The sequence below is a fragment of the Mirounga leonina genome, unplaced genomic scaffold, assembly GCF_011800145.1.
Source record: "Mirounga leonina isolate KUSES-001 unplaced genomic scaffold, KU_Mleo_1.0 Mir_418, whole genome shotgun sequence".
NCBI lineage: Eukaryota > Metazoa > Chordata > Mammalia > Carnivora > Phocidae > Mirounga > Mirounga leonina.
Window position 1 is genome coordinate 12,134,914 of NW_023270739.1, and position 26,731 is coordinate 12,161,644.

Genomic DNA, 26,731 nt, shown 5'->3' on the forward strand with positions numbered 1-26,731 from the left:
CCAAAAGAGGTCTGCCGGGAAAAGAGGGCATGGCCAATAATATTGAATGCCATGGGATGGTCAATTAAGATATAGATAAGTGACCAATGGATTTGGCAAAAAGGAAATCATTGGTTGGCCTATCGAGCGATTCTGGTGCAACGAGAAAGGTAAGAAGGAAACTGGAGCGGGTCTCTAGAACAGGAGATGAGTAAGATGCAGAGATTGTATAAAGTTTCTCAAAAATACTGCGAAGGGAAGCAGGAAAATGATGGTTGTAAGATTAAGCATAATTTTTCTTTAAAGAAAGCAAATACCAGAACATGTTTATATGCTGATGAATATGACCCAGGAGAGAGACAGGGATGAGATGGAAAAACTGCAGGATATAGCGGACTGACTTGGGATCAGAGCAGAGATCGTAGTCCTGGTCCACAGAGCATGGGGACGGATGCAGGCAGGGTGATGGGGTAAGTGGTGTGAGAGGAGAGTTGCTGTCAGGTTGCCTCTTACAAAGGGCAGTAGGATGGGAGGGGAGTACTGCAGGAGGGCTGGAAAGAGAAGTGTTGTTTTGAGGAATAAGAAAATGAACATACAAGAGAGTATATAAGAAAGTTTGGCAGGGTTGAGTGGCCATTAATTTGTAAAAAGCCTAGGCAGTACATCAGCAAAATTGTGCTCAGGTCCAGACGTGGAAAACCAGAGGCAGTCACGGTTATAGAAATACACGTGTAGCTTACTCTGACAAGATTAAATTTTTAGAAAATTTGGCCATCATGGCCAAACATAGTCTACGGACTTTATTTTCCCTTAGACCAAATCCTATTCCATTAGTTTTTAGCCCTTGAACCTTTCTGCCTTTTTCCATAATTGCATTCTTATTTCTGTCTTCCTAGAATAAAATTTGAAATCTTCAAAATCAACAATATAGCAAGGAGAGACAGCCTTACATAAAACACTAGAGTCAGATTTTATTTCCTCCATGGAAAAAAAAGGCTCTAATAACAAAATTATTTCAACAGTTTACACTAAATTCATTCCTGTGGCAAAATGTAATTAGCTGCCAAAATAAATGATTACCTATAAGACTTCCAGGGAACTCAAGTTAGCCTGGGAAATCAAGCGTATAGTCAGCACTGACTGCCAACAGCAGAATGAAGTACTGGTTACTGAGTAGCCCCATTTCTGTTTCCGGATATTAACTGGAGAAGTTGTGACTTACTCGAATTCAAAAGTGATAATGGGGGGCGCCTGGGTGGCTCAGTTGGTTAAGCGACTGCCTTCGGCTCAGGTCATGATCCTGCGGTCCCAGGATCGAGTTTCGCATCGGGGTCCCTGCTCGGCGGGGAGTCTGCTTCTCCCTCTGACCCTAACCCCTCTTTTTTTTTTTTTTAAGATTTTATTTATTTGACAGAGACACAGCAAGAGAGGGAACACAAGCAGGGGGAGTGGGAGAGGGAGAAGCAGGCTTCCCGCGGAGCAGGGAGCCCGATGTGGGGCTCGATCCCAGGACCCTGGGATCATGACCTGAGCCGAAGGCAGACGCTTAACGACTGAGCCACCCAGGCGCCCTACCCTAACCCCTCTTATGTGCTCTCTCTCTCTCATTCTCTCTCTCTCAAATAAAATCTTAAAAAAAAAAAAAAAAGTGATAATGGGAAATTGCTAACACGGAAAGCCTGTTTCGTATTTGTAAAAAGAGGTACTTCCCCAGCACTGACTAAATCAGATAATGTATGGACAGCACCTGGCAGGTAAGTAGATAGATACCCAGTATATATCCATTTTCTACCTTCCTCCAACTGTTTCCCATCTCTTTGAGTCACTTCTGTCTAGTGAGGGGTGCAAGTTGGTTCCACAGTTACTTAGGACAGAGTAAAGTGCTCTCTACTTCTCCATCAGATCCCAAATGGTAGACAAGAATCACCTGTGGAGGCTGTTAAATTGCAGTCCTGGGCCCCACCCTGCAGAGATTCAGAAAGTTGGGGTAAAACCTAAAAATCCGCATTTTTAATCTTCATCAGAGTTGACCAAAATATATTTGCATTTCATTGTCTTGGTATCAAAATACATATTCAAAGATGTTTTGTCATGTTTGTGCATTAGTATCAAAAATTAAAAACTGACTACAGTGTTTTCTGAACTATAAAAATTCTAAGACTGCCCTGTTTTTCCTTTAAATTTCCTTTATTTCCTTAGATCTTTATGAAACATTTCATCTTTTGTAGATCATAGTGTTTTATTAACAGATTTATGTATTCTTTTCCCGTTCCTTTAATACAAAAAAAATTTTATTAATCACCAGTCATCTTCATCTGACATTTCACTAAGTACAGGATTCTTGTCAACATTATTAGATCAGTCATTCAAGTGGGTCACACAAGTTCATCCTCATTGTGCCAAATTCCCACTCAAAAGATACATTGAATAACAGACGCCTCCAAGTGTATGTATCAACCGTAGTTTCTTGAAGTGAACCAGTACGGTTTCACAGGTCAAGCTGCTAAGTCTACGCAAATAAACTGGAAAAGACTCAAGTGTACAGCTGTACGTATCATCAAATGGCAAGTTCATTGCAACAAGAACCTCTATAACTAACCATTCATTTGTACACTTCTCTGCCATCCTTGCAAAAGCCTCCCCTGAATAAAGTTACAGTTCAGAGTTTAAAACAAACTTGATGAGCTAAAATGTACCAGGTGGCTTTTCTACCAGGTGGCAGAAATTACAACCATTTTTCCTCAAGCAAGTTTAAAGACAAGCAAGGTTGAAAATAAATATGCAAGCACAAAGTAAACTAAAGTCTGTATTTAGAAATTCAGGTACAAAGCACAGCAGAGCCTATGACTATAGAAGATAAATTAGAAATATAAACTAGCAATGAAGCAATAATTTCTTTCAAATAGCAGGAAACAAGTTCTCCAATACCATTATTTAGATCATTGTTTAGTGTTCATCCATTAACTTTGGAGTTTCTTTTAAAAATCCCTTTTGCTGATTATGACATTTGACCGGATATACCAACAAATATACCTTAAATCATAATGCATGAAATAAACGACCATTTAATTTCTGATGAACTCCACAACTTTTCAGTTTTCTATGTAGCGGTAGGTTCAAGAACCTTTGTAGGTTTGCTTAAGATCCCTACTGGTGTTTATGAAAGCTTTTAAAAGTTGTGTTCTTATCCATTTGTTGTTCCACATTATTAATGTAAAACTCTCAGTGGTTTAGAAACAAACATTTAAGCCTTGGGTGTTGGAGTGATCTGTTTTAAGTTCTCAAGGATGTATTCTGACTTACTCTAGAGCATCACCTCCTTTCCTACACATGCGCGCACACACACACACACACACACACACACTTCTGCAAAATGGAGGCAAATTTCCAGACTTAAGTATAAAGAAAACTAAGATTTTTCAGGCTTGGATTATAACCCTTAGTTAAGAGGAATGCCAAATATATATGTGCCACTTTTAAAATTTTTATGAAACTGAATATGAAATAAAAAATGAATTCCAGTTAAGTCATATTCTTTGAGAATGAACGAGACATGATGAGACATGTTAAGAAGACATGACACACTTACCATCCACAATAAAAAACTTCAATTCCCTGCCTGAAGTTGACTTGGAAATGGTACAAAGTCTACGACTTCTTCAAAGGATTGTAAGATAACATTTTAAAAGTCTACAAACCACTGACAGCACTTATTACTTTACATTCAGAACTAATCTGTAGAGCCTATTTCATTTCGATTTAAAAGTCAGCTCCCAAATATTTGTGGCTGCTTTTACTGTGATTTTCAAAAGGGGTACTGCTAACATTTTAAGCCATCCTAAAGATAAAATTGGTGTGAAGATTTTTTATATCTTGGATGCTTTAGGTGATTCTTAAGAATTTAAAATTATTTGTTCCTCCTTAATATGAAACTTCCAAGATAGCTTATGACCAGCAAAGAAATATTCCTTAGGCACTGTGAGGTGTACTAAAGATGGAGCATGAAACCAGGCTGAAGCATAACCTTGGCCGGTAACTACACTGACAGTTAACAAAATGCCTACAAGCACTACCTTATCTGCTGAGAGCAAGAAATGCCTTTACCCCAATACTCCTGAGATTCTTATGAGGGAAAACTAATTTCACAATTTTTAAAAGAATCCATATATAGTTCTAAGAACTGCACATGTTTAGGGTATTAGAAAAGATGTTTTATAAGGCATCAATGATTAATGTAATGCTTATCTAACAAAAGATGGTTAACACTCAGTATCATAAAACCATTTATCTCTTCTTTTAAATTGCTCTAAATTCCTGCTACTTTTACCAGCTTAAGAAAAGAATGCCTCTTGGCCTACTCAACTATGGTTATAAAAAAACCTAAGACATCTGAAACTATTAGGCACATCAAAGGTACAGTTTATGTAATTCAAGGTTCCCTTCTTAAGGGGCAAATGAGTTACCTGGCACATTATACATATGGAACTGTAAGGATCAACTAAATTCAACTTTCACATTTTTTAGTTAAACTGAAAGACTTCTAGTAAATATCAAATATACCATATCTTCAGTTACAACTGAATAAGTGTAACATTTTACCAGATAAAAAGCTGGAATTTAAGTATGAGAAACCTTCATACACTGTGCTAGTATTGGTCTCTTCTTTTTAGACAAAAGCCAGTCATCAATACTTTCAACACAGCAGTTTAGAAGATAAACGTCCAAACAGGTGACTTGGTTGTAGTCCATAATTTAGCAATTCAATGCCACTGGCATCATAATGCTGTGGAGAGCGAGTGTATCTCCATATTTTAGTCAGATTTGTCTTTCTTCTTTCCTGTTAAGGGCACTTTGTTTACAACAGCAGACCCAACAGCTGTAACACCTCCAGCCACAGCAGACACGCCCCCTTTCACCAGCCCTATTCCCATGGAAGGCACAGTTGTAACAGCTGTTTTGGTCACCTCCAGACTCTTCCCACCAATCCAAGCCACACCACCAATGGTAGCACCAACAGCTCCCTTTGTAACACTGAAGATACCGCCAGTCACACGGGACAACATGCCTGGTTGCTGCTGTGGGTGATCTTTCATTGAACCTAATGAGAGAAAAAATGAAGACCGTCAAACATAAGTCTTTATAAGAGCAGTACAAATCATTAATGAGTGACCCTAAGACTTCCTAACAATCAGGAGGTTGTTTTGATAAGGTGAACCACATAAATACAAATCCGATCAAGACACTAAAAACCTCTTCCCTCAAAGCTATGGTTGTACATGTTTTTAAAACACGTTGGTCCAATGCTAAGTCTTAGTATCTATGAGAAAAAATGCTTTGGGGACTAGACAACTTTCATAAAATAGAATCTAAATTTAAATGTTTTCTTGATTTACAGTTTTGCTGCTGTTAATAATCTTTATGTCCTAAAAGGAGCATGAAAAACTAAGAAGATAAATATATTTAGCCTTCATTTCCTTGACAGAATTCAATCATCACTCAAACAACCTTCTTCATTTAAAGCACTGGTTCTCAAGGTATGGCCTGGGACCCCTGGGTATCCACAAGACCATTTCAGGGGCTCTGCAGGATAAAAATTATTTTCATAGTAATAACATGTCATTTATCCTTTCACTTTTATTCTTTCACATTCATTCACAAGTCTACAGAATTTTCCAGAATCTAAATGATGTGCAGTAACACAAGAGACTAAACACAGAAGCAGCTGTGAGAAACTAGCTGTCTTCTATTAACCCTAACATTAAAGAGATTTGCAAAAATTTAAAAACAATGTCACCCACCCTGTTCACATTTTTTTTTTTTTTTTTTTGCTTTTAAAAATTATGTTAGGGTGCCTGGGTGGCTCAGTTGTTGGGGGTCTACCCTCAGCTCAGGTCATGATCTCAGAGTCCTGGGACTGAGTCCCATATTGGGCTCCCTGCTCCACAGGGAGCCAGCTTCTCCCTCTCCCACTCCCCCTGCTTGTGTTCCCTCTCTCGCTGCCTCTCTCTCTGTTGAAAAATAAAATCTTTAAAATAAAAAATTAAAAATAAAAAAAAACTATGTTAATCATGTTAATATGTAATGGGTCTATTGGGGTTTTTAATGAATAAAATATTTAATTTCCCAGTTTTTATTATTTATATGGCAAATATCAACAAAGACACAAGCTTTTTGGGGTCCTCAATTTTTAAAAGTGGAAAAGCCAGAAAGTTTGAGAACCACTAATTTAAATATATGTGGGTATCTGTTCTATTTGCACTTTAATAATGTATTTAAAGAGCTAATGCTATGTAAAAATAGGATAATTATTCATCTTAAAATCCTGTTACTTACCTAAAATCATTTTTTGTAGTGTTGAGAAACTACAGCTATGCTTAATACTTTCACTGCGTCAGTAATTCTTACAGGAGAGTGAGAGTATGTGATTTAAACATCTAGTCTGTAAACACTCTTTTACTCCAGAAAATGTAGTATCAGTATGAAAAATTCAGATTTATTTATAAAGTCATGAGTTTGTTCTCTGGTTTGTTTCATTTTGAATAGAGTCATTCAAGTTGCTATGTAACCTCAAACTCAGCCATAAAATAATTAACAGGAAGATTTCATAAAAATTTGCTTGTATCAACCTCAAACAAACCCAGGTCTTTTCTCCTCTGTAATCTAATGATTTAGGCAGCAACAACACGTAAGCAATGGTGTTTATATTTTTCTAAACTTTGTGGGAAACTACTTGGTCACTAAATAGTTCAGGCTTTAATCACTGAAAAGGTACAACTCACACAAAGAAAAGTAAATTCTTGGGTACACAGGCCCAACTAGGACTACCAAAGCTACTAACTCGTAGCAGAATGTATCAGAGAAGACAACAACGGGAAACTGATAATGCTTGATGGAGAAAAAATTCTGAAAAACGAGCTTTTCTAATACAGCACAAATTTACCTTGATAAAGATTTTCCTTCCATTGCTTAGAGGTTTTACATCATATCACAAGTATGAAAATATCACTGACTCGTCAAAATAGTTCACAAAGATATAGCAATGGCTAAATTTATAAAAACCAAATTCTTAACTGAAGCTATTTGAGTAACAAGCATAGTTAATACAAATTTTGAACTAGGGGCGCCTGCGTGGCTCAGTTGGTTAAGCATCTGCCTTTGGCTCAAGTTACGATCCCAGCATCCTGGGATTGAGCCCCACATCAGGCTCTCTGCTCAGCAGGGAGTCTGCTTCTCCCTCTGTGCCCCCCCACCCCTGCATGCTTGTGCAAGCACATGCACTCTCTCTCTGAAATAAATAAAATTATTTTTTAATAAAGAGTTGAAATAAAAGACAAGATGTGGAAAAGCATTTGAATATGTTAATTATAAAATTATGATGGAAAGGGTTACATAACGGTAATTCTTTTGTAATCAAGGTCACTTACACTAGGAAAAGGAAAAAAATCCTGATTTGAGGATAAAACAGATAACTGCCTCATGCTGAATACCCTCATTAGTATTATCCTGCTATGCCAAATTTGGTGCACATGCATTTGATGAAGACAATTTTTCTTAGTCAAAGCAGATAAATATTAATGCTGTTGATCTCTTTAATTACAGTGTGCTCTGAATTACCACCATATAAATTATCTGCTCTGCAGACTACTTTGGTTTAGCAGGTTGCCATAAAAGATATTATTACTAAAGCACTTTCTCTTCCTTGACAAGCATGCTCCTGAGCCATCTTTATCTCTTTCCTGACTTTATCCCTACAAAGTCCTTATTAACTTTCTCATTAAGCCCTAACTTTTCTTTTCAAAACTCTAGGGTTCTAGACCTAAAAAAGTAAGTCAAGAAAACAGCTGAACTAATAATTTTCCAGGCTATTCTTCTACCAAACTAAAACTTATCACCTACCTACCTCCATCTTTTTTTAGGCTTAAGTACAAACTTTCCATTGTGTTTTCCTAGCAATTTCATTTTTGTCTATCAACATAAGAAATACAGGAAGAAAATTCTGGACAGTGGGTAACTGGGAAGAAAATAAAAACCCAGAGTCACAACTTCCAGCTCTCCCCTCTTCCCAGAGATACTAGTCTGTCTGCAACTCCAGTCTGGTCTGCTGGCCACTTCATCCCTTATTCTTCACTTTGATTCTCTATCTTACCTATTAGGACTGTCCTATATAAACATGCAGTTGTCGAAGGAAATTACTATTTGGTTTAAGTTTAATAATGTTCTACACCAAAACCATAAATAGAAAATGCCTATAGTCATTTTCTGTATATAATCAAGACATTCACGTATGCAGTTAGCGTTTTCAAGGATTTTTGAAGTTTAGGTAAGAAAATGACTCATGATGTCACAAGTTTCAAACCAAAAGAGAATTTAAATTTAAGCAGACCCTAAGACCATGTATTAATACAGGAAGAAGAACTACCAATGATAAATAACAGCTTAATAACAAACCTCAAGGGCCTCTTGAATTTTTATATTCATGACATGAAAAAAAAAAACATAGTCCATCCTTCCTCTGCACCCTACACCCATTCTTTACAAATGAAAGGGTACTCTAACTTGTAAAATGGTCTTAATAAAAAGTAGTAAAAGAATAGATCTTATATAATAAAACAGTTGCATGGTGTCCCCATTCAGCGATATCTGTGCTTTCTTCTTAGAAGCTAAAAATGTTTATCTTCAATTATTTTTGGAACATATTCACTGACAAGGTAAACAGATTGTTACTTTAAATTTAATAAAAACAATCAGAATTTTATTTCAGTAGGATGTTTGTTTCCGTTCTTAGTATGTCGGATGCATACTTACCTTCTGGTGGTTCATCACTAAGGTATGATGGGAGTTCTTGATTTTTATCTGCCTGATTCATGATCTCCTAAAAAACACATACACATTTCATTATAACCTCAACCTGTGAGATGACCTCTTAGCACATGCTCAATTAAGACTTAACTTTATTCAGATAAACAACATTTTAAAACACTTCTTGTGAAACTACATCTTATGTCTCTCCTACTTTATGGTGTTTAAGAAATACTTTCAATTACACTAGTGGACAATAAAAATCTTATCTCAAACACCAACCAAAGAGCTAACAAGCATAGTACAAGCTTTCCTATGTTGTTACTGATGCTTACTAATTGAAAGAAAATTGGAAAGTCAGGGTTGGACAAAAATCTTAAGTGCTTCCTCCTACAGAGTATTGGTTAACTTATCTGTAATTTATTTCACAACAGACTTAAGGAAAACCTATACTATGACTAAAAAAAATGTTCTATTGAAAATTTTCTAAAAATCATGATATCCTATAAAGATGACATCACCAATCTGAATCATTAAGAGATGGACTTTGATTACTTTTTTATTGTTGTTTTTAGAGCTCTTACAAATACAGGTAGCAAAAGAACTCAAAATGTATGGAAAAAAATACATATGTGATTATGTCCTTAGTACAAGTAGTAAAAGAACCCAAGAAATAAAATAAGCTACACTGGGATGAAAAAAACAGTTAAACTTTCTTTTCCCAATTTCCTTTACTATCTTAAAATATTTGCTTTTATATTCACTTGACTAAGAAAAGATTAAAACAAGTCAAGATTGGAATACTAGTACTCCAAGTATTAGAATACTATTTCACAAATTTAAAACAAAATATGCAGAAATTCCTAACAGAATATGTGTATCTCCTCCTCATGAAAAACGACTGTGGAGCCACCTTCTTCCCCACTGAACTGTTAATTCCAAGAGGAGAGACTGTTTAGCTTGGTCACCACTGTGTTCCCAGGATCTGTATACCATACACATACAAATCCAGATCACCTGGCTGATCAACCAATCAACAGATGCTACCATACCATGAACAGAAATATGGAGAAATTATATACACACATACATCTTACGTATGTTAACTGGACTTTAAAAACAAGTGTGATGGGGGGGGTGCCTGGCTGGGTCAGTCTGTAGAACATGTGACTCTTGATCTCAGGGTCATGAGTTCAAGCCCCACAGTGGGCATAAAGCTTACTTAAAAAACAGGTGTGATAGCAATTGCATACATTTCAAAACTGCCTTTCTGTACATATCCCACAAATCCCAACTAAAAGACTTACCTTTTCCTAATTCAGAATCCCTTGAAAAAATTAATTTTCCTTAAAAAAAAAAAAAGAAAAATGAAATAAAGAGAAAGAAAAATAATTTAAAAAAAAATTAATTTTCCCACATATATCTTGTAATTTTAAAAAGAAAAAGACCACCATTTCAAAAGATTAGAGTTGCTTTATAAAAGACATCTGCAAGTTCATCTTTGTAATATGAATTGACTTTATCCTTCTATGGGTAGGCAAAGAGGAGCCATGACAGTAACATCGTCAGATCTGTGCTTTAAGAAGCTAACTGAAGCAAGAACAGATGAAGAAGGCAGGGCGCCTGGGTGGCTCAGTCGGTTAAGTGGCTGACTCCTGATTCAGCTCAGGTCATGGTCTCTGGGGTCGTGGGATTGAGCCCCGTGTCAGGCTCTGCGCACAGTGCGTCTGCTTGAGATTCTCTCTCTCCCTCTCCCCTCCCCCACTCACGCTTGTTCTTTCTACAATAAAATTTTTAAAAAAAAAGAACAGGTGAAGGACAGAGAGATTAAACACAGTAAGTGGCTACTTTAGAAGTTCAGTGAGATAGAATAAACAGTTTAATCTCTGCCAGTTTTTCCTGTATAAATAAGTGTTTGGGCAAAAACCTAGGTGTCACCCTTGATTTCCTGTTTTTTACATTCCCATCTAATCATCAGTAAACTCTGTTGCCTACATAAATCCAGAACACAACCACTTCTCATCACCTCTACGGCTACCACTTTCAATTACTATCTATCACTTTCAATTACTATCTTATCTCTTACTTGGGTTGCTACAAAGTCTCTTAACTGGCCTCTGAGCTTCTACCTCTGCTCTTCCTTCAGTCTGGCCGTGTCACACTCTGCTTAAACCCCTACAACTGCTTCCTGTTTTGTTCAGAATAAAATCCAGAGTTGAGGCCTGACATCTAATACTCTGATAGCATTTCCCTCTGCCTCTCACTCATACCAGTCTAGCAACACGGGTTTCCCTGCTCACCCTCCCCCTGAAAGGCTCTTCTCCAAGATATGTGCAGGGCTTGCTTCCTTACTTCCTTCAGTTCTTTATGCAAATGTCCCCTTAACAGAGATCTTCCCAGACCACCTTACACTAGATTAGCACCCTCCTACTCCTTTCCCTATCATTTTCACCTAACCCTGCTCAATTTTCTTCATTGCTCTTACTTTCACTTAATATATATATGATTTATATATATATCATATATATCAAATATTTATATATAAATATAAATACATATGTTTACTTTGTGTCTCCCACAATTAGAATGTAAGGTCCATGAGAACAAGGCTTGGTTTTGTTCACTGCTCCATCCCCAGAGCCCTTTTCAATGCCAGATGCATGATAGACAAATACTTGAATTTTTTGTATGAAGTAGAACAGAGCTTGGGTATTAATATGAGATCAAAGGAAAACATAGGATGGAAAATTTCTAGTGTGAGCAACTAAGTAGACAAAGATGATGAAGACAAGGGGCAGGAGACAAGAAACCACTTCTGAGAAAAGATGAAGGACTTTTTAAAATTTTTATTTTATTGTGGCAAGAATACTTAACATGAGATCTACCCTCTAAAATAGAAGCGTGCAATACATTACTATTATACGTATGATGAAAGGACTGTTTTTGAACAGCTCGATTTGAAATGCCTTCAGGGCATCTACAGGACATGTTTAGCAGGCAAGTGGATTTAAGGAGTCTGAAACTCAGCATGAAGTCTGAGTTAGAGCTGAGGCCCTGAGAGTGGTTTGAAGTGATAGGTACAAATGTGGGGGATGGGTGATATGATCAAGGAAAAGAATGAAGAGAGAAGTAGACTGATAACCTTAACTGGACTGCTCATATTTAAGAAGTGAGTGAAAGAGAAGCCCGCAAAAACAAACAAAATACAAAATACATGTGGAAGTGTACAAGTGAGTATAGCCTCATGGAAGGCAAGAGATGAATTTGTAAGCTTCCTAGAGACTCACAAGGCAGACATTAAAATAATTTATGAAGACCAAATACTATGGGGAAATGCTAATGTTACATTCAGAGAATATAAAAGGCATATATCATATAATCCAATTTTTTTAAATGCACATGAAAAGAATGAAAGAAAGTACACCAAAATGTTGAAAAAGACTGCCACTAGGGAGTAGAAATATATAGAGAGCGAAGAGACAGAGAGAATGCGCTACAGAGAAAGAGAAATATCATCCCCCTTTATATAGATATATAGATATAAATCTGTATTTAACATCTGTATTTTAATTTCCTACCATAAACATGTATTGCTTTCGTACCTAAAGAAAATTATATATTTTAAGTCTTAGAAATCAGTGATATTCAAAAAGCGTACTTCCAAAGATTATGCAGTTCATCTACCTAGTTTTTATCTTAGTTTTTTTTAGGTTTTTATCCTCAAATCAAGGTGATCTAAAAAACAACATACTTAAATCACAAAATGCAGATTTGAAGAAAATGACATCACTGAGTTTAATTCTCGGTTATGTCCTTAGTAAGGAAACCCTGACAAGAGAGCCTTATGCAGGCTATTTACTACATTGTACTGCACTGTAAAGAAATTACCTACTATATCACTCGATAGCTCTGATACGGTGCTCCACGTAAGAAATTTCTTTAGCGGTATTCAGAAAAACTTTTGTTTCCGCAACAGATTTACAATGCTTTCTTCTCTTTGAGATCTATGTACTTTCCTACTTAAAAGATACAAAGAAAGATGTGGTATCTCCCTTTTCCCTCTGACTTCCAGGAAGCTTACAGGTAAAATCCCAGCTTAAGGTTGGGATAAGGTTCCTGTGGCCTGCCTAGTTGTCCTATTTTCCCCCAACTCCACACCTCAAGACCCCCACTCTTTTGCTGTTCTCCCTGGTTGGTCTGCAATTTGAGTATCTTATTTATATTCTTATCATTTTGTTAGAATATGTTTTGTTGTAAGCTGACACACAGTATTTGTGGAATAAGTGGGATAAAATTATCATCTGTAGCTACATTAATTTTAAGCATCGCAAGAAAAGATACATACCAATATACGGTCCAAATTTTTTGTTAAAAAAATACTTGAAGCTAGAATTGTGTTTTTCAAATGTTCTTATTTAAGAGTAAGCAGTAGTATGCCAGTGGCTTTAAGAACCACAGGAGAGAGATGAGGCACGCATTTTACTACACAGTAACTTAAAATACTTTTTGTGTTTAAATATACACAAATTAAAAAGATAATTGAAAAGTGCTTGGGAATTTTTTAGGATAACCAGACTCTCAAGAAATTTCATTCTTGCTTGGAACTTCTTCAGGATATACTCTCAGATTTACCAGCTCTCTCTTCCCAGCCCGCCACACACCCAACCCCCTTGAATTTATTCTGCTTTTAAGTTAGGTGTATTTTTGGGAGAAGGGCTTGAAATGTAAGAATCTAGATACTATTATACAGAAATATCCACAGATACATTTAATATTGTTAGTGATAGTTACCAGCAGGATTATCAATAAACAGTAAAACAGAAAATCTGGAGTCCTGCCAGGCTAGAAGCCTGGCTAACAAGAACAGAGGAACTTGGTATTAGAGGGCTCTGAAATCCTAAGAGGCCACAGGGATTGTTTTGTGTACATATTTTTTAATGTCTGAGTTTCTTGTACATCATTGGTGTTAACAACAAGTATGTAGTATTAAAACTCCTCTAGAACTCTTAGGGTAATAAAAATTATGTAAAAGCTGCAAGTATTTGAAATATTGTTGTTTTCTAAATTCCTAATTTGGTCATAAGGCATCAAATACCTTGTAAAAAGTATTTTTGTTAAAATCCTTAACTATCTGTAATGCCACCTATACTTTTTACTAACATAAATCATTCCCAACCCCTACACACATGTATGTGCCAAACTTTTAGTGATATTACCTCTTTACAGATACTACCACTTTATCACTAAGGAGAACTATTTTTTATATTACCATCCTGTTCATGATCATCATTACAGGGGTCTTGTTTCTCTTAAATTGGTAATTCTGAACACAAACACACTCCTAATCTCTTAAAACTGGGAAAGGTAAATAATCTGCTTGTAAAATTTAAAAGTACACACATGGAGACAAGTAACAACTGGCAGGAAAAGTGTCAAAATGACCATTTAAATGTTACCCTTAAACAAAATTATTAAATTCTACGCAAACCATCTGCCCTAAACTCACTGAATTATTAGTTCAATATATACTTGGGTCCCTACTATGTGCTAGACACCCGGTCAGGCTCTGAGATTTCAGTGTGATTCAGCACACACAGGACTTCTCTAAACCAGTTTACCCCAAAGGGGACACACTTTCTTGGCACTTATCAATTTATTTCATGCAAAACCCAAAAAATGACCTGCTCTCTAGGAATTCATAATACACACAGTTTCTATTTTAAAAAAGTACCTTCCTAAGGAAGGCAATAAAAACAGAAAACAGCCTTTAGATCAGGACAAATAACTGAACTTATTCTTTGGACATAAATCAGTTTTACTACTTGGTCCTAACGTGAAATTTAGAGTACCAACTAAAACTGGTTATAAGTGTTTTGGTTTTTTTTTTAAGAAATTGTGAAATGTTAAAGACTTCTTCGCTGTAGACTACAATTCACCAGTAGTTACATTAGGCATTTTAGGCCAAGGAGAAATAATTCTTGTTCAGTACAATAGTATCATAGATATAGCAGCTGGCAAGTATACTGAACAAGGATTAATAACGACACTATTCCCTAGAGGGCAATTTCTTCCAATAATAGAAATAAGTAAACAAATGCCTCTTAGGAACCTTTTTTTTTTTTTTTTTTTTAAGGAAAACAGATGAATCCGTATTGTTTGTGGATATCTACAACATTTGATACATAGTTTTCATTAATGGTGAAAACAAACTTTGAAAATAGTGCACAAATTTGCCTATGGCTAAACACCCCTTTGTGTACCAAAGGAAGTTAAATAGCACTAACACATTATATGAAGCCTAACTACAAAATACAATACACAACAGTTTACCTTCAAAGCCATTTCAAAAACCTGTTATTAAATAGTAAGTGCCAATTTCCTATAAGAAAAAGACTATAAATGAATTAGCTAAATTCTTCTACACATCCTATATATAGGAACTTTGCCACATCCTCACTCCCGTTTTAGCTTCTTTGCCAAATAACTACAAGGAGTTTCAAAAATACATTTATACAGAACTTTAACACACATACACCAATAAGCAGTGTATATTAAAACACCAGCTTACTGTGTTTAGGTTTCTCTAGTTAACCAACTATCCTGAACAGGCTGATTTTAAACACGGCCCCCGCCCATTAAATCAACAGAAAACAGGCTACAAGAAATGCATTGAATCTGGCAGGAAAGAAAAAGTAACCTGTCTTAAGTGACCACCTTAGTGACAGTAACAACTGAGAGTATCAAAATGGCAATTTTTTAAGTGTTGCCTTTAAATGAAACATTAAGCAGAATTACAATAAGCTATCAAACCAGATAACCAGTACATCAGTAATCTTCACTAAATTATACCTCATTAGTTCAACAGATATTTGTGTCCCTACCATATCAGACACTGTGTTAGGCACTGAGGTTACAACTAGAACAAGCATGTGAAGGCCCTACTCTGGAGGTGTTTACATGTAATCCAGTGAGGTATCTTCAGGAAGTAGCAAAAACAGCAAGTACTCAATGACTGAAACAAAGACAGGTAAAGATTTTCCTGAAGTTACACACACACACACACACAGAAACTTTTCCATCTATCCTTAAACTTTTCTAATGATATTCTCTATATATGGTCACATTTTTATTGAACTTGGTTTCTGGTACATCTGCCGTAACATAGACTAAAATAAAAGTGGCAGAAAAAAAGTCAAAATAGAGTGCATATAGGTTTATTAAAGACTACTTCCCTAGTTCTTTGAAAAAGCAGACATGCCCACATACATGCAAACACAGACCTGTCGATGTGGTATCAATATTCCTGGGAGCCCCTTAGAGCAGCCACACCAGTGGACGTTCTAAAGGTTAAGCAATCGCATATAGCAAATAAAGTATCTTCATTTGGAATTAGCACAAGTGTTGACAAGGGCGTAATAAACAAAATAAGAACTCTCCTCTTCAGGTGTTTCTAAACCCTTCCCAGCGGCCCCTTCTCCCCCCACTGATCTCTTTAGTCACAAGCAAGTCTTTTTCTTGAGCAGAGGGAGTGACGTGGCAGGAGAGGCAGAAAATGACCCTGGAGAAGCCGTGACTAGGGCTAAGCTCAGCACCTCCTCCCTCTGCTCCACGTTGTACACCAAGCACACCCCCACTCCCACAGGGTTCCAGAATTTCTGTCATCTCATATAGAAAAGGCGACCTGTTTAGGCGGGGATCTGATTGGAAGTGGGAGCTTGGGGACCAGTCTCGAAGCTGCGTGTGCCTAGCAGGCACGGTTTTTATTTAGACTCGGGAGGCAATGACGGCACCGACGGGTGCTCCATCGGTCCCCAGTCACCCCTGGCGCCGTCAGCGCCTCTCTCCATTCCACACTTTCAGCTTTCGGTTAGGCGTGAGAGTAGAGCTTCCTACGTGGGAAGCGCACTGGGGACCAAGGCTTGTGTGCCTGAACCCAAGAGAGCGGTTTATCAACAGGTCAGGAGCTAGTGTGGTGGGGAAGCCCAGCACACAGCCCCCCAGCCGCATCCCTCTCCTCTCCCAAGCTGCTGACGCCCTCCCACCCCCATCCCCCCAGCCTGACACCCAGGGAGCTAAGAAGTGAAGCGGAGGCTTCCACGGAGAGTCCCCAGTCACAAACCACCGCTGGGGAGTCCGGGACACGTAAAGAATAACCACCCCGCCAGCGAACCTCCGTTCGCCCCCAACATCGTCCCGCCCCTCCCCCTTTCCCGCTCAGTCCCCCCCAGAAGGCTCCGCTCGGGGAAGCCAGGCCCGGGGGTGGTGAGGTGCAGGAGAGCTAACGGAAGAAGGCGACACAGAGGAGGACAGGAAGCCAGGACGGCGCCCCCCGCCCTCCCAGCCCCACTTACTCACCTCCGGGGTCGAGGGTTGTCGCCTGGAGCCGCGGCTGGGCGGAGGGAGCGGGCAGCACCGAAGAGGGCTGCGGTGGCCTGAGCGACTGGCACAGCCCCGGGCAGTTGCGGATTCGGCAAGCGCCTCCTCAAGCTTTGGAGCCTGAAGACTCCGTTGGCTACGGCGCCAGCAGCGGCCTCTGGCTGCGGACGTGGCGCCGGACGCGACCCGCCCCCTCCACCGCCTCCTCAGCTCCCGCCTCCTCCCGCGGCTTCGGCCCCGACGCGCACGCGCACCCCAGGCCCCTCCCGCGCACACCCGGCACACGCCCACCCGTTTCTCGAACTGCCCTGCCCTCCCAGCAGCCCCCAGCCGGCCGCCTCCGAACGTGCGCACGCGCGGCGCCCCCGGCGGCCTGCTCCCGCCCCTTGGCCCGCTGGGTGCCTCCGCGGGAACCCCGGCCTGCCTGCGCGCGCGCCTTGTCCTGGAGCCTCCCGCCCCCTTCCCTCCGCCGTCCAATCAGATCGGGCGAGGGGCGCGGAGCCCCGGGAACGCGCTGGCGGCGGCCCTCAGGGTTCAAGCGCTCGCCCCGCGGCTTCGCCAAGCTTTCGCTCCGCTGCGAGTAAGGGTCGGTCGGAATTCAGAACCTTTGCCCTAGGGACGGTGGAATGGTCGCCAGTTTTCGGGCTCTTTCTTAGCCCCTGGGCTTCAATCTTCTTCCCTTCCCTGCTTCCCTTGAGGAGAGTGACGCGCTGGGCCTTCTGTCAGCCCTTCACTGTGGGGCTCTCGACGCGCCCTTACTGTCCAGGTGACAGGTGGCGACAGGGACGTTGTGGACGTTATTATAAAGCTGCCCTGCCCCGGAATTGGCAGTGAGAACCGCTGCGGTTGGTGCTGAGGGCTCGCCAGACGCTCGAAGAGGGGAGTGGGTGTTTGGTAGCGGATGGAGGAGTGAGTCGGAAGTTAGAAACCTGGCGTGGCGCCCGTGCCTCGCCACCTGCTGACTGGCGGGGTGCCCCTTCTCGCCTCCCCGCCGTGGCAGAAGCTCTCTGCCTGCCGTTCTGGAAGGTGTGGAGAAGCGGGTAGCGCTGAGACGACGCTGTCTGCACCTGAGCTCTGGGCGATGGGAGGCGTCTCACTCTTAACTGCAGGTGTTGTGGGGACGAAAGGAGACGTGGGGCACAGAGGCTGCTCAACTAGGTAAATGAGACCCGCTCACCTTTCTCTGCCCCTCCTCCACACCTTAACATGAAGAGAACAGGCAGGCAGGCCACCATAGGTTTTTTTGAGAGTATCAAGAGGTGGTGGGTGTGAAAGGGCTTTCCAGAATGTGAATTCCTTTAGAAGTCTGAGATCTTCCTTCACGGGCCAGTGAGCAAGACAAAACACACGCGAAGCAACCAGTCAGTAACCTCACAAAATGTTACCCGCCTCCCAATGCAAAATAACCAAGGTGATGCAACCGAATAGTAACTATTGACCAGGCTCAGAGAAGGACATGCTAACCAAGGAGAACACCCTGGAAGAACCCAACTTTGACCCAGGTCATAAATGTAGTGGACTAGATAGAGTTTATGGTTTCAGCCTAGTCACTCATTTATCAAAGCAGCAAATCAAATCCACTTAGACTTAGATCTGCAAGACTATCAGGATATTTTAGTTTTCCAGAACTTAAAGGGGAAATTAACAAATATTGTCACTTTAAAATATAATTTGGATGGGATTGCCTGGGTGGCTCATTAACTTAAGTGTGGGACTCTTGGTTTCCACTCAGGTCGTGATCTCATGATCCAGCTGCCTGGCTCTGCACTGGGCGTGGAGCCTGCCTAGAATTCTCACTCTGTCCCTCCTCCCCTCCCTCTCTAAAAAAAAAAATTACAAAAATAAGTAAAATATTATTTGGATGATTAGGCTCTAAGGATTGTGGTGTTTACCCAAAATGTGAAGAGTTTGGTACCTATTTTCTTATTATCACAGAAACCTCTGTCCTTATACGTAACTTTCCCAGGGTGAACACTAGGCAGAATTACAAAGTGGACAGTTACACTGTTCTTCCTTTTCACTTCTCTCTCTCTACAAGAGAATTTAATCAGTAATAAAGTATGAATGATTAATAAAACTTGAGGCCGCTCCTGGGAGATTGTGCATTTTACAGTTATTAAAGTTGTAATCCACAGCAGTGGTTAAAAACCACCGCATAAACCAACCAAGATGGAGGGAAGCTCTTTGGGAGGTTGTGAGTTCACCAGAACCTTATAAAACTGCCAGTATAGATAGGCATGTATTTCTGGTAAGGCTGACACATTTCTTATTACCTCAGTTTTCAAACTTGTAAAAGTGAATAGCATCACTCCGTGCCCACCTGCCCTTAGATCCAAAATGAAAATACTATGATCATGATGAAATAGCTTCTACAGAAGAATGCTGGCTTGATTTGGGGTACCTTGGTGTGACAGAAGGAGCCTCAAGGAAGTCAGGCCCTTTTCATTTTATAGACTGAATCCACGCAGGTCTTGATTCCTGTTCTGTGAAATCTCATTCTCAGATTATTAAAATGAAACCATTTCTAGATGTTATTTTGAAAGATTGTATAATGTCTTAAAATGATGGGTCCATGGAGCCTTCAGGCAATAATTTTCTTTTAATGGAACAAATTCTTAATGCAGCCTTTATCAATTATCCAGTCTCTTAAATCGCTATTTTCCTGTAGTTGGTTACACACAGAGAGCCTTCTGCATTATTGAAAAGCTAGAAATTAGATGTGATATTGCATGCTTAACAAGATGGGGCATTCAAAAAGTAAGGGCCAGAAAGAAGCAAGCTGTACACCAAAAGCATGAAAGCAAGAAATAAATTATTTATAGGCATTGAAGTTGAAAGGGATCCCAATCCAACTTTCTATCCGTCACGTGAATCTACCTCCTAGCATAGGCACAATAATAGTTTTCATTGTTGAGTTGTTGACCACTCTTCTCAGTGTTTCTATGTGAATTCATTTAAATGTCAAATCACTTGGTATGAAGTCCACATGTTTTCCTGTGTTCCATCATGTTTTTATGAATGTATTGCATTATCCTGGCATTTTGAAATGAGCTGGACAGTTAACAGCTTTATATAGATTATCACCCAATGTAAATTATTTTGCTTTTCTGTTCTCACTTTCTTACTGTTCTTTGACTTTCCTGGCACAATTACCTGGACTATTCTTGGTTTTCCTTTCTCTGCCCCAATAGCTTTCTTAACCTTTTCTGTGATAGAACTAAGGTTTATTTGACACGTTTTTTTGGTTTTTTTTTTTTAAGATTTTATTTATTTATTTGTCAGAGAGAGAGCAAGAGAGAGCACAAGCAGGGGGAGCAGCAGGCAGAGGGAGAAGCAGACTCTCCACTGAGCAAGGAGCCCAACACGGGACTCTATCCCAGGACCCTGGGATCATGACCTGAGCCGAAGGCAGACGCTTAACTGACTGAGCCACCCAGGTGCCCCTTGACACAAGTTTTTAGCACAAATCTCATTCCTCCCAATAGTTCAATGAGCAAGTACTGTTATCCCATATTCATATGACAAAACTGAGGCAGATAGAAGTTAGATAATTTATCCAAGGGTCCACAGCCAGTAAAGAGCAGATCCTGGAATCAAACACGTTTTGTTTTCTCACTCTACGGCTAAGTTCTCAACCACTATATTCTGAGAGAAAAAAGCAGTCCCTGACATCCAGAGGCTGACCTGGTGCTATCAGCCAGGTCTTGGTGTTGCTAGGAGCTGGCCTGGCATAGCTAGGCCTTGATGTCTCCTGTGGAACATAAACGGTTTCAGAGAACATCAACATCAGAAAAGGCCACTACATGATCATGATGGATCAGGACAAAAATAAGACTACCCCATAACCATGTCTGAACATAGGCGAAAACATGAAACATATCCAAGCCACCAAATGGAATACACAAACTGAAAATATCAAATAAGTGACTGTTACTTCTTTACCAATTACAGCTTTAGTGTCATGCTAGTCTTCCCTCTTTCTCCAAAAGATTTATTAAGATTTATTAAGATACTCAATCGTAGACTTACCCCTGCTTCCTGACAGCATCCAATTTAAAGCACATTTCCCTAAATCACCTGACACAAATCTAAAACTTAATATAAGTCCTTCCTCTTACTGAGATGCCTCACTGATGCCCATAGTGTGTGCTTTCCCTCATTGAAATTGAGTAATAAGCACCCTTGTCAAACCACTGGTGTGTTCCTGGTGATCCCTGGCTAGAGAGCACTGACAGTTCTTTCTGGACTGTCCTATAGAATGCATATCTATGGAGCAGAAAGCACACTACTTACACATTTCTTGCCAAAGAAAGTGGGAACTGTCCTCCCATCTCTAGTCATAAGATTGTCACACCAAAGCTAAAGGATGTCCTTCATTTTTGTAGATTCTGTATGGAGTGTCTGATAAATGGAGTCTTACCAAAAGATAGTGAAAAGAAAAGAAAATGTTGGAATAGTTGAACATTATTTTGCAAGAAAAAAGAGAACAACCTGTCAACCCATGCCTTGCCCCACAAACAAAATAACTCAAAATGGATCATAAATCTAAAATTATAACACTTTCAGAAGAAAACATAGGACAAAATCTTTGTGATCCTGGGTTAGGCAAAAAATTTCTTACAACACCCAAAGTTCCATTAAAAAATTAATTTATAAAAATGTCTGCTCTTTGGATGATAGTGTTTAGAAAATGAAAAGACAACAGACTGAGAGAAAATATTTGCAAAACATATCTGATAAATGACTGTATCAAGAACTCCTACAACTCAATAAAAAGACAAGGAAACCAGTTTTAAAAACATTGGGTTAGTTGGGGTGCCTGGGTGGCTCAGTTAAGCATCTCACTTCAGCTTAGGTCATGATCTCAAGGTCCTGGGATCAAGCCCTACATCGGGCTCCCCACTGAGCAGGGAGTCTGCTTGTCCCTCTCTCTCTCTGCTCCTCCCCCACCCACTTGTGCTCTCTCTCTCTCTCTCAAAATCTTTTTTAAAAATTGGGGTAGTTGAATGATCACCATAGGAGATATATGGATGGCAAAAGAAATTATATCATCATTAGTCACTAGGGAAATGCAAATCAAAACCACAATGAAATATTACTCCTTGGTCAAAATAAAAATAATTCCAAGTGCTGTTAAGGATGTGGAGCAACTAGAACTCCCAGACATTGTGGGTGGGGCTGCAGAATAGTAGAGAGACATTTGAGTAAACAGTTTGGCAGTTTCTTATAAAGTTAAACATAAGCTTACCATATGATCCAGCAATACCATTCCTAGGTATTTACTCAAGAGAAATGAAAACATGTTTACACAAAAACCTGGACACACTTTTTTTTTTTTGGACACACATTTTATAATAGTCAAAGACTGGAAACAATCTAAGTGCCTTTTAATTGGTGAATGGATAAGCAAATAGTGGTTTGTATATACAATGGAAAATACTCATCAATGAAAGGAACAAACTACTGATACAACATAAATTAATCTCAAATGTATTCTTCTAAGTGAAAGATGTAAATTCAAATATCTATATACTGATGTTTCTGTAAAAGCCAAAACTGTAGGGAAAGAAAACAGATTAGTGGTAGCATGGGAGTCGGGAAGTGTTGACTACAAAGGGGCTTGAGGGACTTTTTGGGATGATAGAACTGTTCTGTATCTTGAGTGTGATGTGGGTTACACATTGCATCTTTCAAAACTCATAATTTTGGGGCACGTGGGTGGCTCAGTTGGTTAAGCATCTGCCTTCGGCTCAGGTCATGATCCCAGGGCCCTGAGATTGAGCCCCACGTCCCTACGTCAGGCTCTCTCTTCAGCAGGGAGCCTGCTTCTCCTTCTTCCTCTGCCTGCCACTCCCCCTGCTTGTGCTCTCTCTCTCTGTCAAATAAATAAATAAAATCTTTAAAAAAATAAAACTCATAGAGTTGTGAAGAAATTTTAGGAGCAATTTTATTGCATGTCAATTATATCTCAATAAGCCTGATTTTAGAAAAATGTTGAAATGGAAAAAAAGTTGAGATATGAGGTATGGCCACTGGGCACTATGAATATAAAGACAAGAACAGTAGCCCACCTGATAATTAAATTCTAAATCTTAAAAAGATAAATTATTAGTGCATAATCCACATTATGAAAGAACTTGTCCTTTCTTTTTTGTAGAGTAAGTTCATAGTACATTGAAATGTTTTTGTACAGGGGTGCCTGAGTGGCTCAGTCAGTTAAATATCTGACTTGATTTTGGCTCAGGACATGATCTCAGGGTCCTGGGATCAAGCACTGAGTCAGGCTCCCCAATCATTGGGGAGTCTGTTTTCTTCCTCTCCCTCTGCCCCTCCCCCATGCTTGTGCTCAAGTTCTCTCACTCCCTCTCTTAAATAAATAAATAAATCTTAAAAAAATGTTTTTGTACAAATGAGGAACTACTTGGTTTATAGTGGAGTAACTTAAAACTGGAGTTGAAAGTCACTGCCAACTGATTATTAATCACAAATTAAGATAAAACATCTCTGAAACTAAGGAACTGTGGGAAAATATATTTGGATTTCAAAAACTCTGATTTACAGCTTTGCAGGAACATGTTTATTGCACAAATGAGTTTCCTAATGCTGTCCTGTAGAGGTAAAGGCCTTTGAGAGCCTACCAGTAGCCAACAGTGGTCAAGTAGGCAAAGTAGGCAAAAGTGGGTAAAAACATAGAAGCAAATTGAGCATCTTTGAACTCGGGTTGTGTTACTGATGGGATGCTCGTGCAGTGAGCATGCTATGAAGTGCTGCCCTTTAGGAGCATATATGGCTGCTCTCCTTTAGACCTAGGAAAAGGGAATGAAGACGAAAATATTTGCTTATCCATTCACCAATTAAAAGGCACTTAGATTATTTCCAGTTTTGGGCTATTATAAAATGTGGGTCCAGGTTTTTGTGTGAACATGCTTTCATTTCTCTTGAGTAAATATCTAGTTTAAGAATGATTTAACAGGGGCTAATACTTTTATAATAACCTCTATCATGTTATGTAGAGATCAAGCAAAGATACAGGTGGATTAATTTGAGATTAATTTCACAGTCCATGCTAATGGCCCATTCTGGACATCACCCACTAGTGCTCAGAAGGCCTCGTTTTGATGGACTTTCTTGTTTCCCTCTTCTTCAGTGGCAGTGGTGGCCAGGGTCTTCATTCTGCTTTAAGTGCTCCAGGCGCCTTCTAAGAAGCAGTTAAAGAAGACTGCATAATACCTGGAAACCTTCCAGTTTCACTTGCAGAATTCAGCCTCACTCATAGTTCCCTGGGTGAGTATGAAACTTCATCAGACTGCCATAGAGCTGTCTGCTTAAAGTGTCTCAATGTGCCACGTTGGTTTATTTACCAACTCTTCCAACATCAGTAGCTACTGTTGTCTTTGTTTTCCTGAAGTTTCTTTTTTTTTTTTTTAAAGATTTTATTTATTTATTTGAGAGAGAGAGTGAGAGAGAGAGAGAGCACAAGAAGGGGGAGCGGGAGAGGGAGAAGCAGACTCCCTGCCGAGCAGGGAGCCTGATGTGGGACTCGATCCCGGGACTCCAGGATCATGACCTGAGCCGAAGGCAGTCGCTTAACCAACTGAGCCACCCAGGCGCCCTTTCCTGAAGTTTCTCGACAGGGATTCAAGAAATTTTTTCCTGAAGGAGAAAAATTTTGCAATCAAGCATTTCATATCTAGTGTCTTTGGGATCAACCTGTTGTACTTTCATATCTTTCATAAAGTCATCTTTAACTGTGTATTCCTAGTTAGGGACTCCATATCATCAGATTTCCCTGGCATCTCTTCTTTCTGCTCAGCTATAGTGAATTTTATTTTTTTATTTATTTTATTATTTTTTTAAGATTTTATTTATTTATTTCAGAGAGAGAGAATGAGAGACAGAGAGCATGAGAGGGAGGAGGGTCAGAGGGAGAAGCAGACTCCCTGCTGAGCAGGGAGCCCAATGTGGGACTCGATCCCGGGACTCCAGGATCATGACCTGAGCTGAAGGCAGTCGCCCAACCGACTGAGCCACCCAGGCGCCCCTCAGCTATGGTGAATTTTAAAGAAAAATCTACATCTGACATACCCCCAATTTTTAGCCCTGAATTCAAGTTCCTCTTTAGCATTTGTCAGTTCTTTTTCCAGTTTTACAATTCTGTCCAAGTTTCCTAACCCAGAGCTGGGACAGAGAGTCTATAATTGCTTAAAGATTCTCTTTTATTTCTTCTGTCAATGAATCTTCTTTTCTTCTTTCAGCCACTGAAGGTTTGTCTGGCTCATCTCTCCCTGTGACTTAGAATTTTCTCAAGCCCAGTGTAGTCTGCATTTTTGCATTAGTTGAGGGAACTACAAAAAGATAGGAGACTAACCCCTCCGTGGTCAGAAGAGACAGCACAGGCTATAATGTGTACACTGAAGGTAGTATTTTCTCCTCCCAATAGTTCCAAAAAGGAAGGAATTCAATTATTGAAAAGAAAATAACCAATTTTTATTTTTATTTTTATTTATTTTTTTAAAGATTTTATTTATTTATTTGAGAGAGAGAGAATAAGAGAGAGAACATGAGAGGGGGGAGGGTCAGAGGGAGAAGCAGACTCCCTGCTCTGCGGGGAGCCTGCTTCTCCCTCTCCCACTCCCCCTGCTTGTGTTCCCTCTCTCGCTGTGTCTCTCTCTGTCAAATAAATAAATAAAATCTTTAAAAAAAAAAAGATTTCATTTATTTATTTTAGAGAGAGAGAGCGTGAGAACCAAGAGGAAGGGGGGAAGGGGGAGGGAGAGGGAGAAAGAAAGCCCAATGCGGGGCTGGATCTAGGACCCAGAGCTGAAACCAAGAGTCAGACTGAGCCACCCAATCGCCCCAGAAAACAATTTTAATAAAATTTATTGTAGGGTTGAAATAATGTGGATACTTTCATAGACTATTGTGATCTTAGTGAGGAACCATTTTATTGTAGGAAATTGGTTTCTAGAAAGGGATCATTTTGTTATGAGAAAGAGAAACTCATTTGAGCTAGAGTCAGAAAAAAAGGAGGTGGAATTGGGAAGATGATTGTGTAGACATGTTATGGAAGGCAAGGACAGTAAGTGTAACCAGACCTCATGAAGGTCTATAACCATGAACTGGTAGACTCTCTATGATTGAGGAAGCTGCTCATAGATATGGAAAGATAACTTTTATTATCAGATTAGCTTCAAACCAGCTTCCCTACTAGAATTATTGGGACTCAAGTCTATATGCCTAGGGAAAACAACCTGGGTACCCCAGTTTGAATCTGGTTTCTACCCCTGGTTCTACTTTCTAGAGTAGTAGAATGCTAAGTATCCTATAGCCTGATTCTGCTGCGGGCCCTGCTCTTCCTATGGGCTGTTTGGCTTTGGTTTCTCTTTGAATAGTTTCTCTCATTAGTTGAGGGAACTTCTGTAGCCTTTGTTTCTTGTAGCCAGCAGAATCTAACCAAAACATTGGGCATTTCTTACATACCATCCATGTGTTTAGCATTAGAAGATAGGTGATATAAATCTTATCCCTAGGTAGTTCACTCTTAAGGCAAGACATGGGCATTTTAAGCATTTATAAA

General features: G+C 39.6%; 1 protein-coding gene and 1 long non-coding RNA gene across 5 annotated transcripts in view; one reads left to right on the forward strand and one right to left on the reverse strand.

Annotated features, from left to right (window-relative positions):
• Nucleotides 1-2,147: 2,147 nt before the first annotated feature.
• On the reverse strand, nt 2,148-17,364 carry TMEM263 (transmembrane protein 263). 2 transcript variants are annotated; one of them, XM_034987658.1, is made up of 4 exons: nt 17,134-17,359; nt 10,086-10,124; nt 8,785-8,851; nt 2,148-5,077 (listed from the first exon to the last, which is right to left on the reverse strand). In XM_034987658.1, the coding sequence occupies exons 3-4, from the start codon at nt 8,843-8,845 to the stop codon at nt 4,791-4,793; spliced, it is 348 nt and encodes a 115-aa protein (XP_034843549.1). In that variant the 5' UTR covers nt 8,846-8,851; nt 10,086-10,124; nt 17,134-17,359; the 3' UTR covers nt 2,148-4,790. The 2 variants fall into 2 exon arrangements, with proteins under 2 accessions (XP_034843549.1, XP_034843548.1); XM_034987657.1 differs by lacking the exon at nt 10,086-10,124 and having other exon boundaries at nt 17,134-17,364.
• Nucleotides 17,365-17,664: 300 nt separating this feature from the next.
• The window catches only part of LOC117998777, a 170,951-nt gene continuing 161,884 nt past the window's right edge, over nt 17,665-26,731 (forward strand). For all 3 annotated transcript variants that reach the window (XR_004676080.1, XR_004676078.1, XR_004676079.1), the window contains exons 1-2: nt 17,665-18,312; nt 24,302-24,438. This is a non-coding gene — a long non-coding RNA (uncharacterized LOC117998777). The remainder of the gene's footprint in view (nt 18,313-24,301; nt 24,439-26,731) is intronic.

Bases quoted from the DNA above. Each gene is read 5' to 3' on its own strand.
- TMEM263 (XM_034987657.1), bottom strand. From the start codon at position 8,845: ATGAATCAGGCAGATAAAAATCAAGAACTCCCATCATACCTTAGTGAT. The intron at 5,078-8,784 runs GTAAGTATGCAT...TTCTCTCATTAG, and splicing joins TAGTGATGAACCACCAGAAG to GTTCAATGAAAGATCACCCA.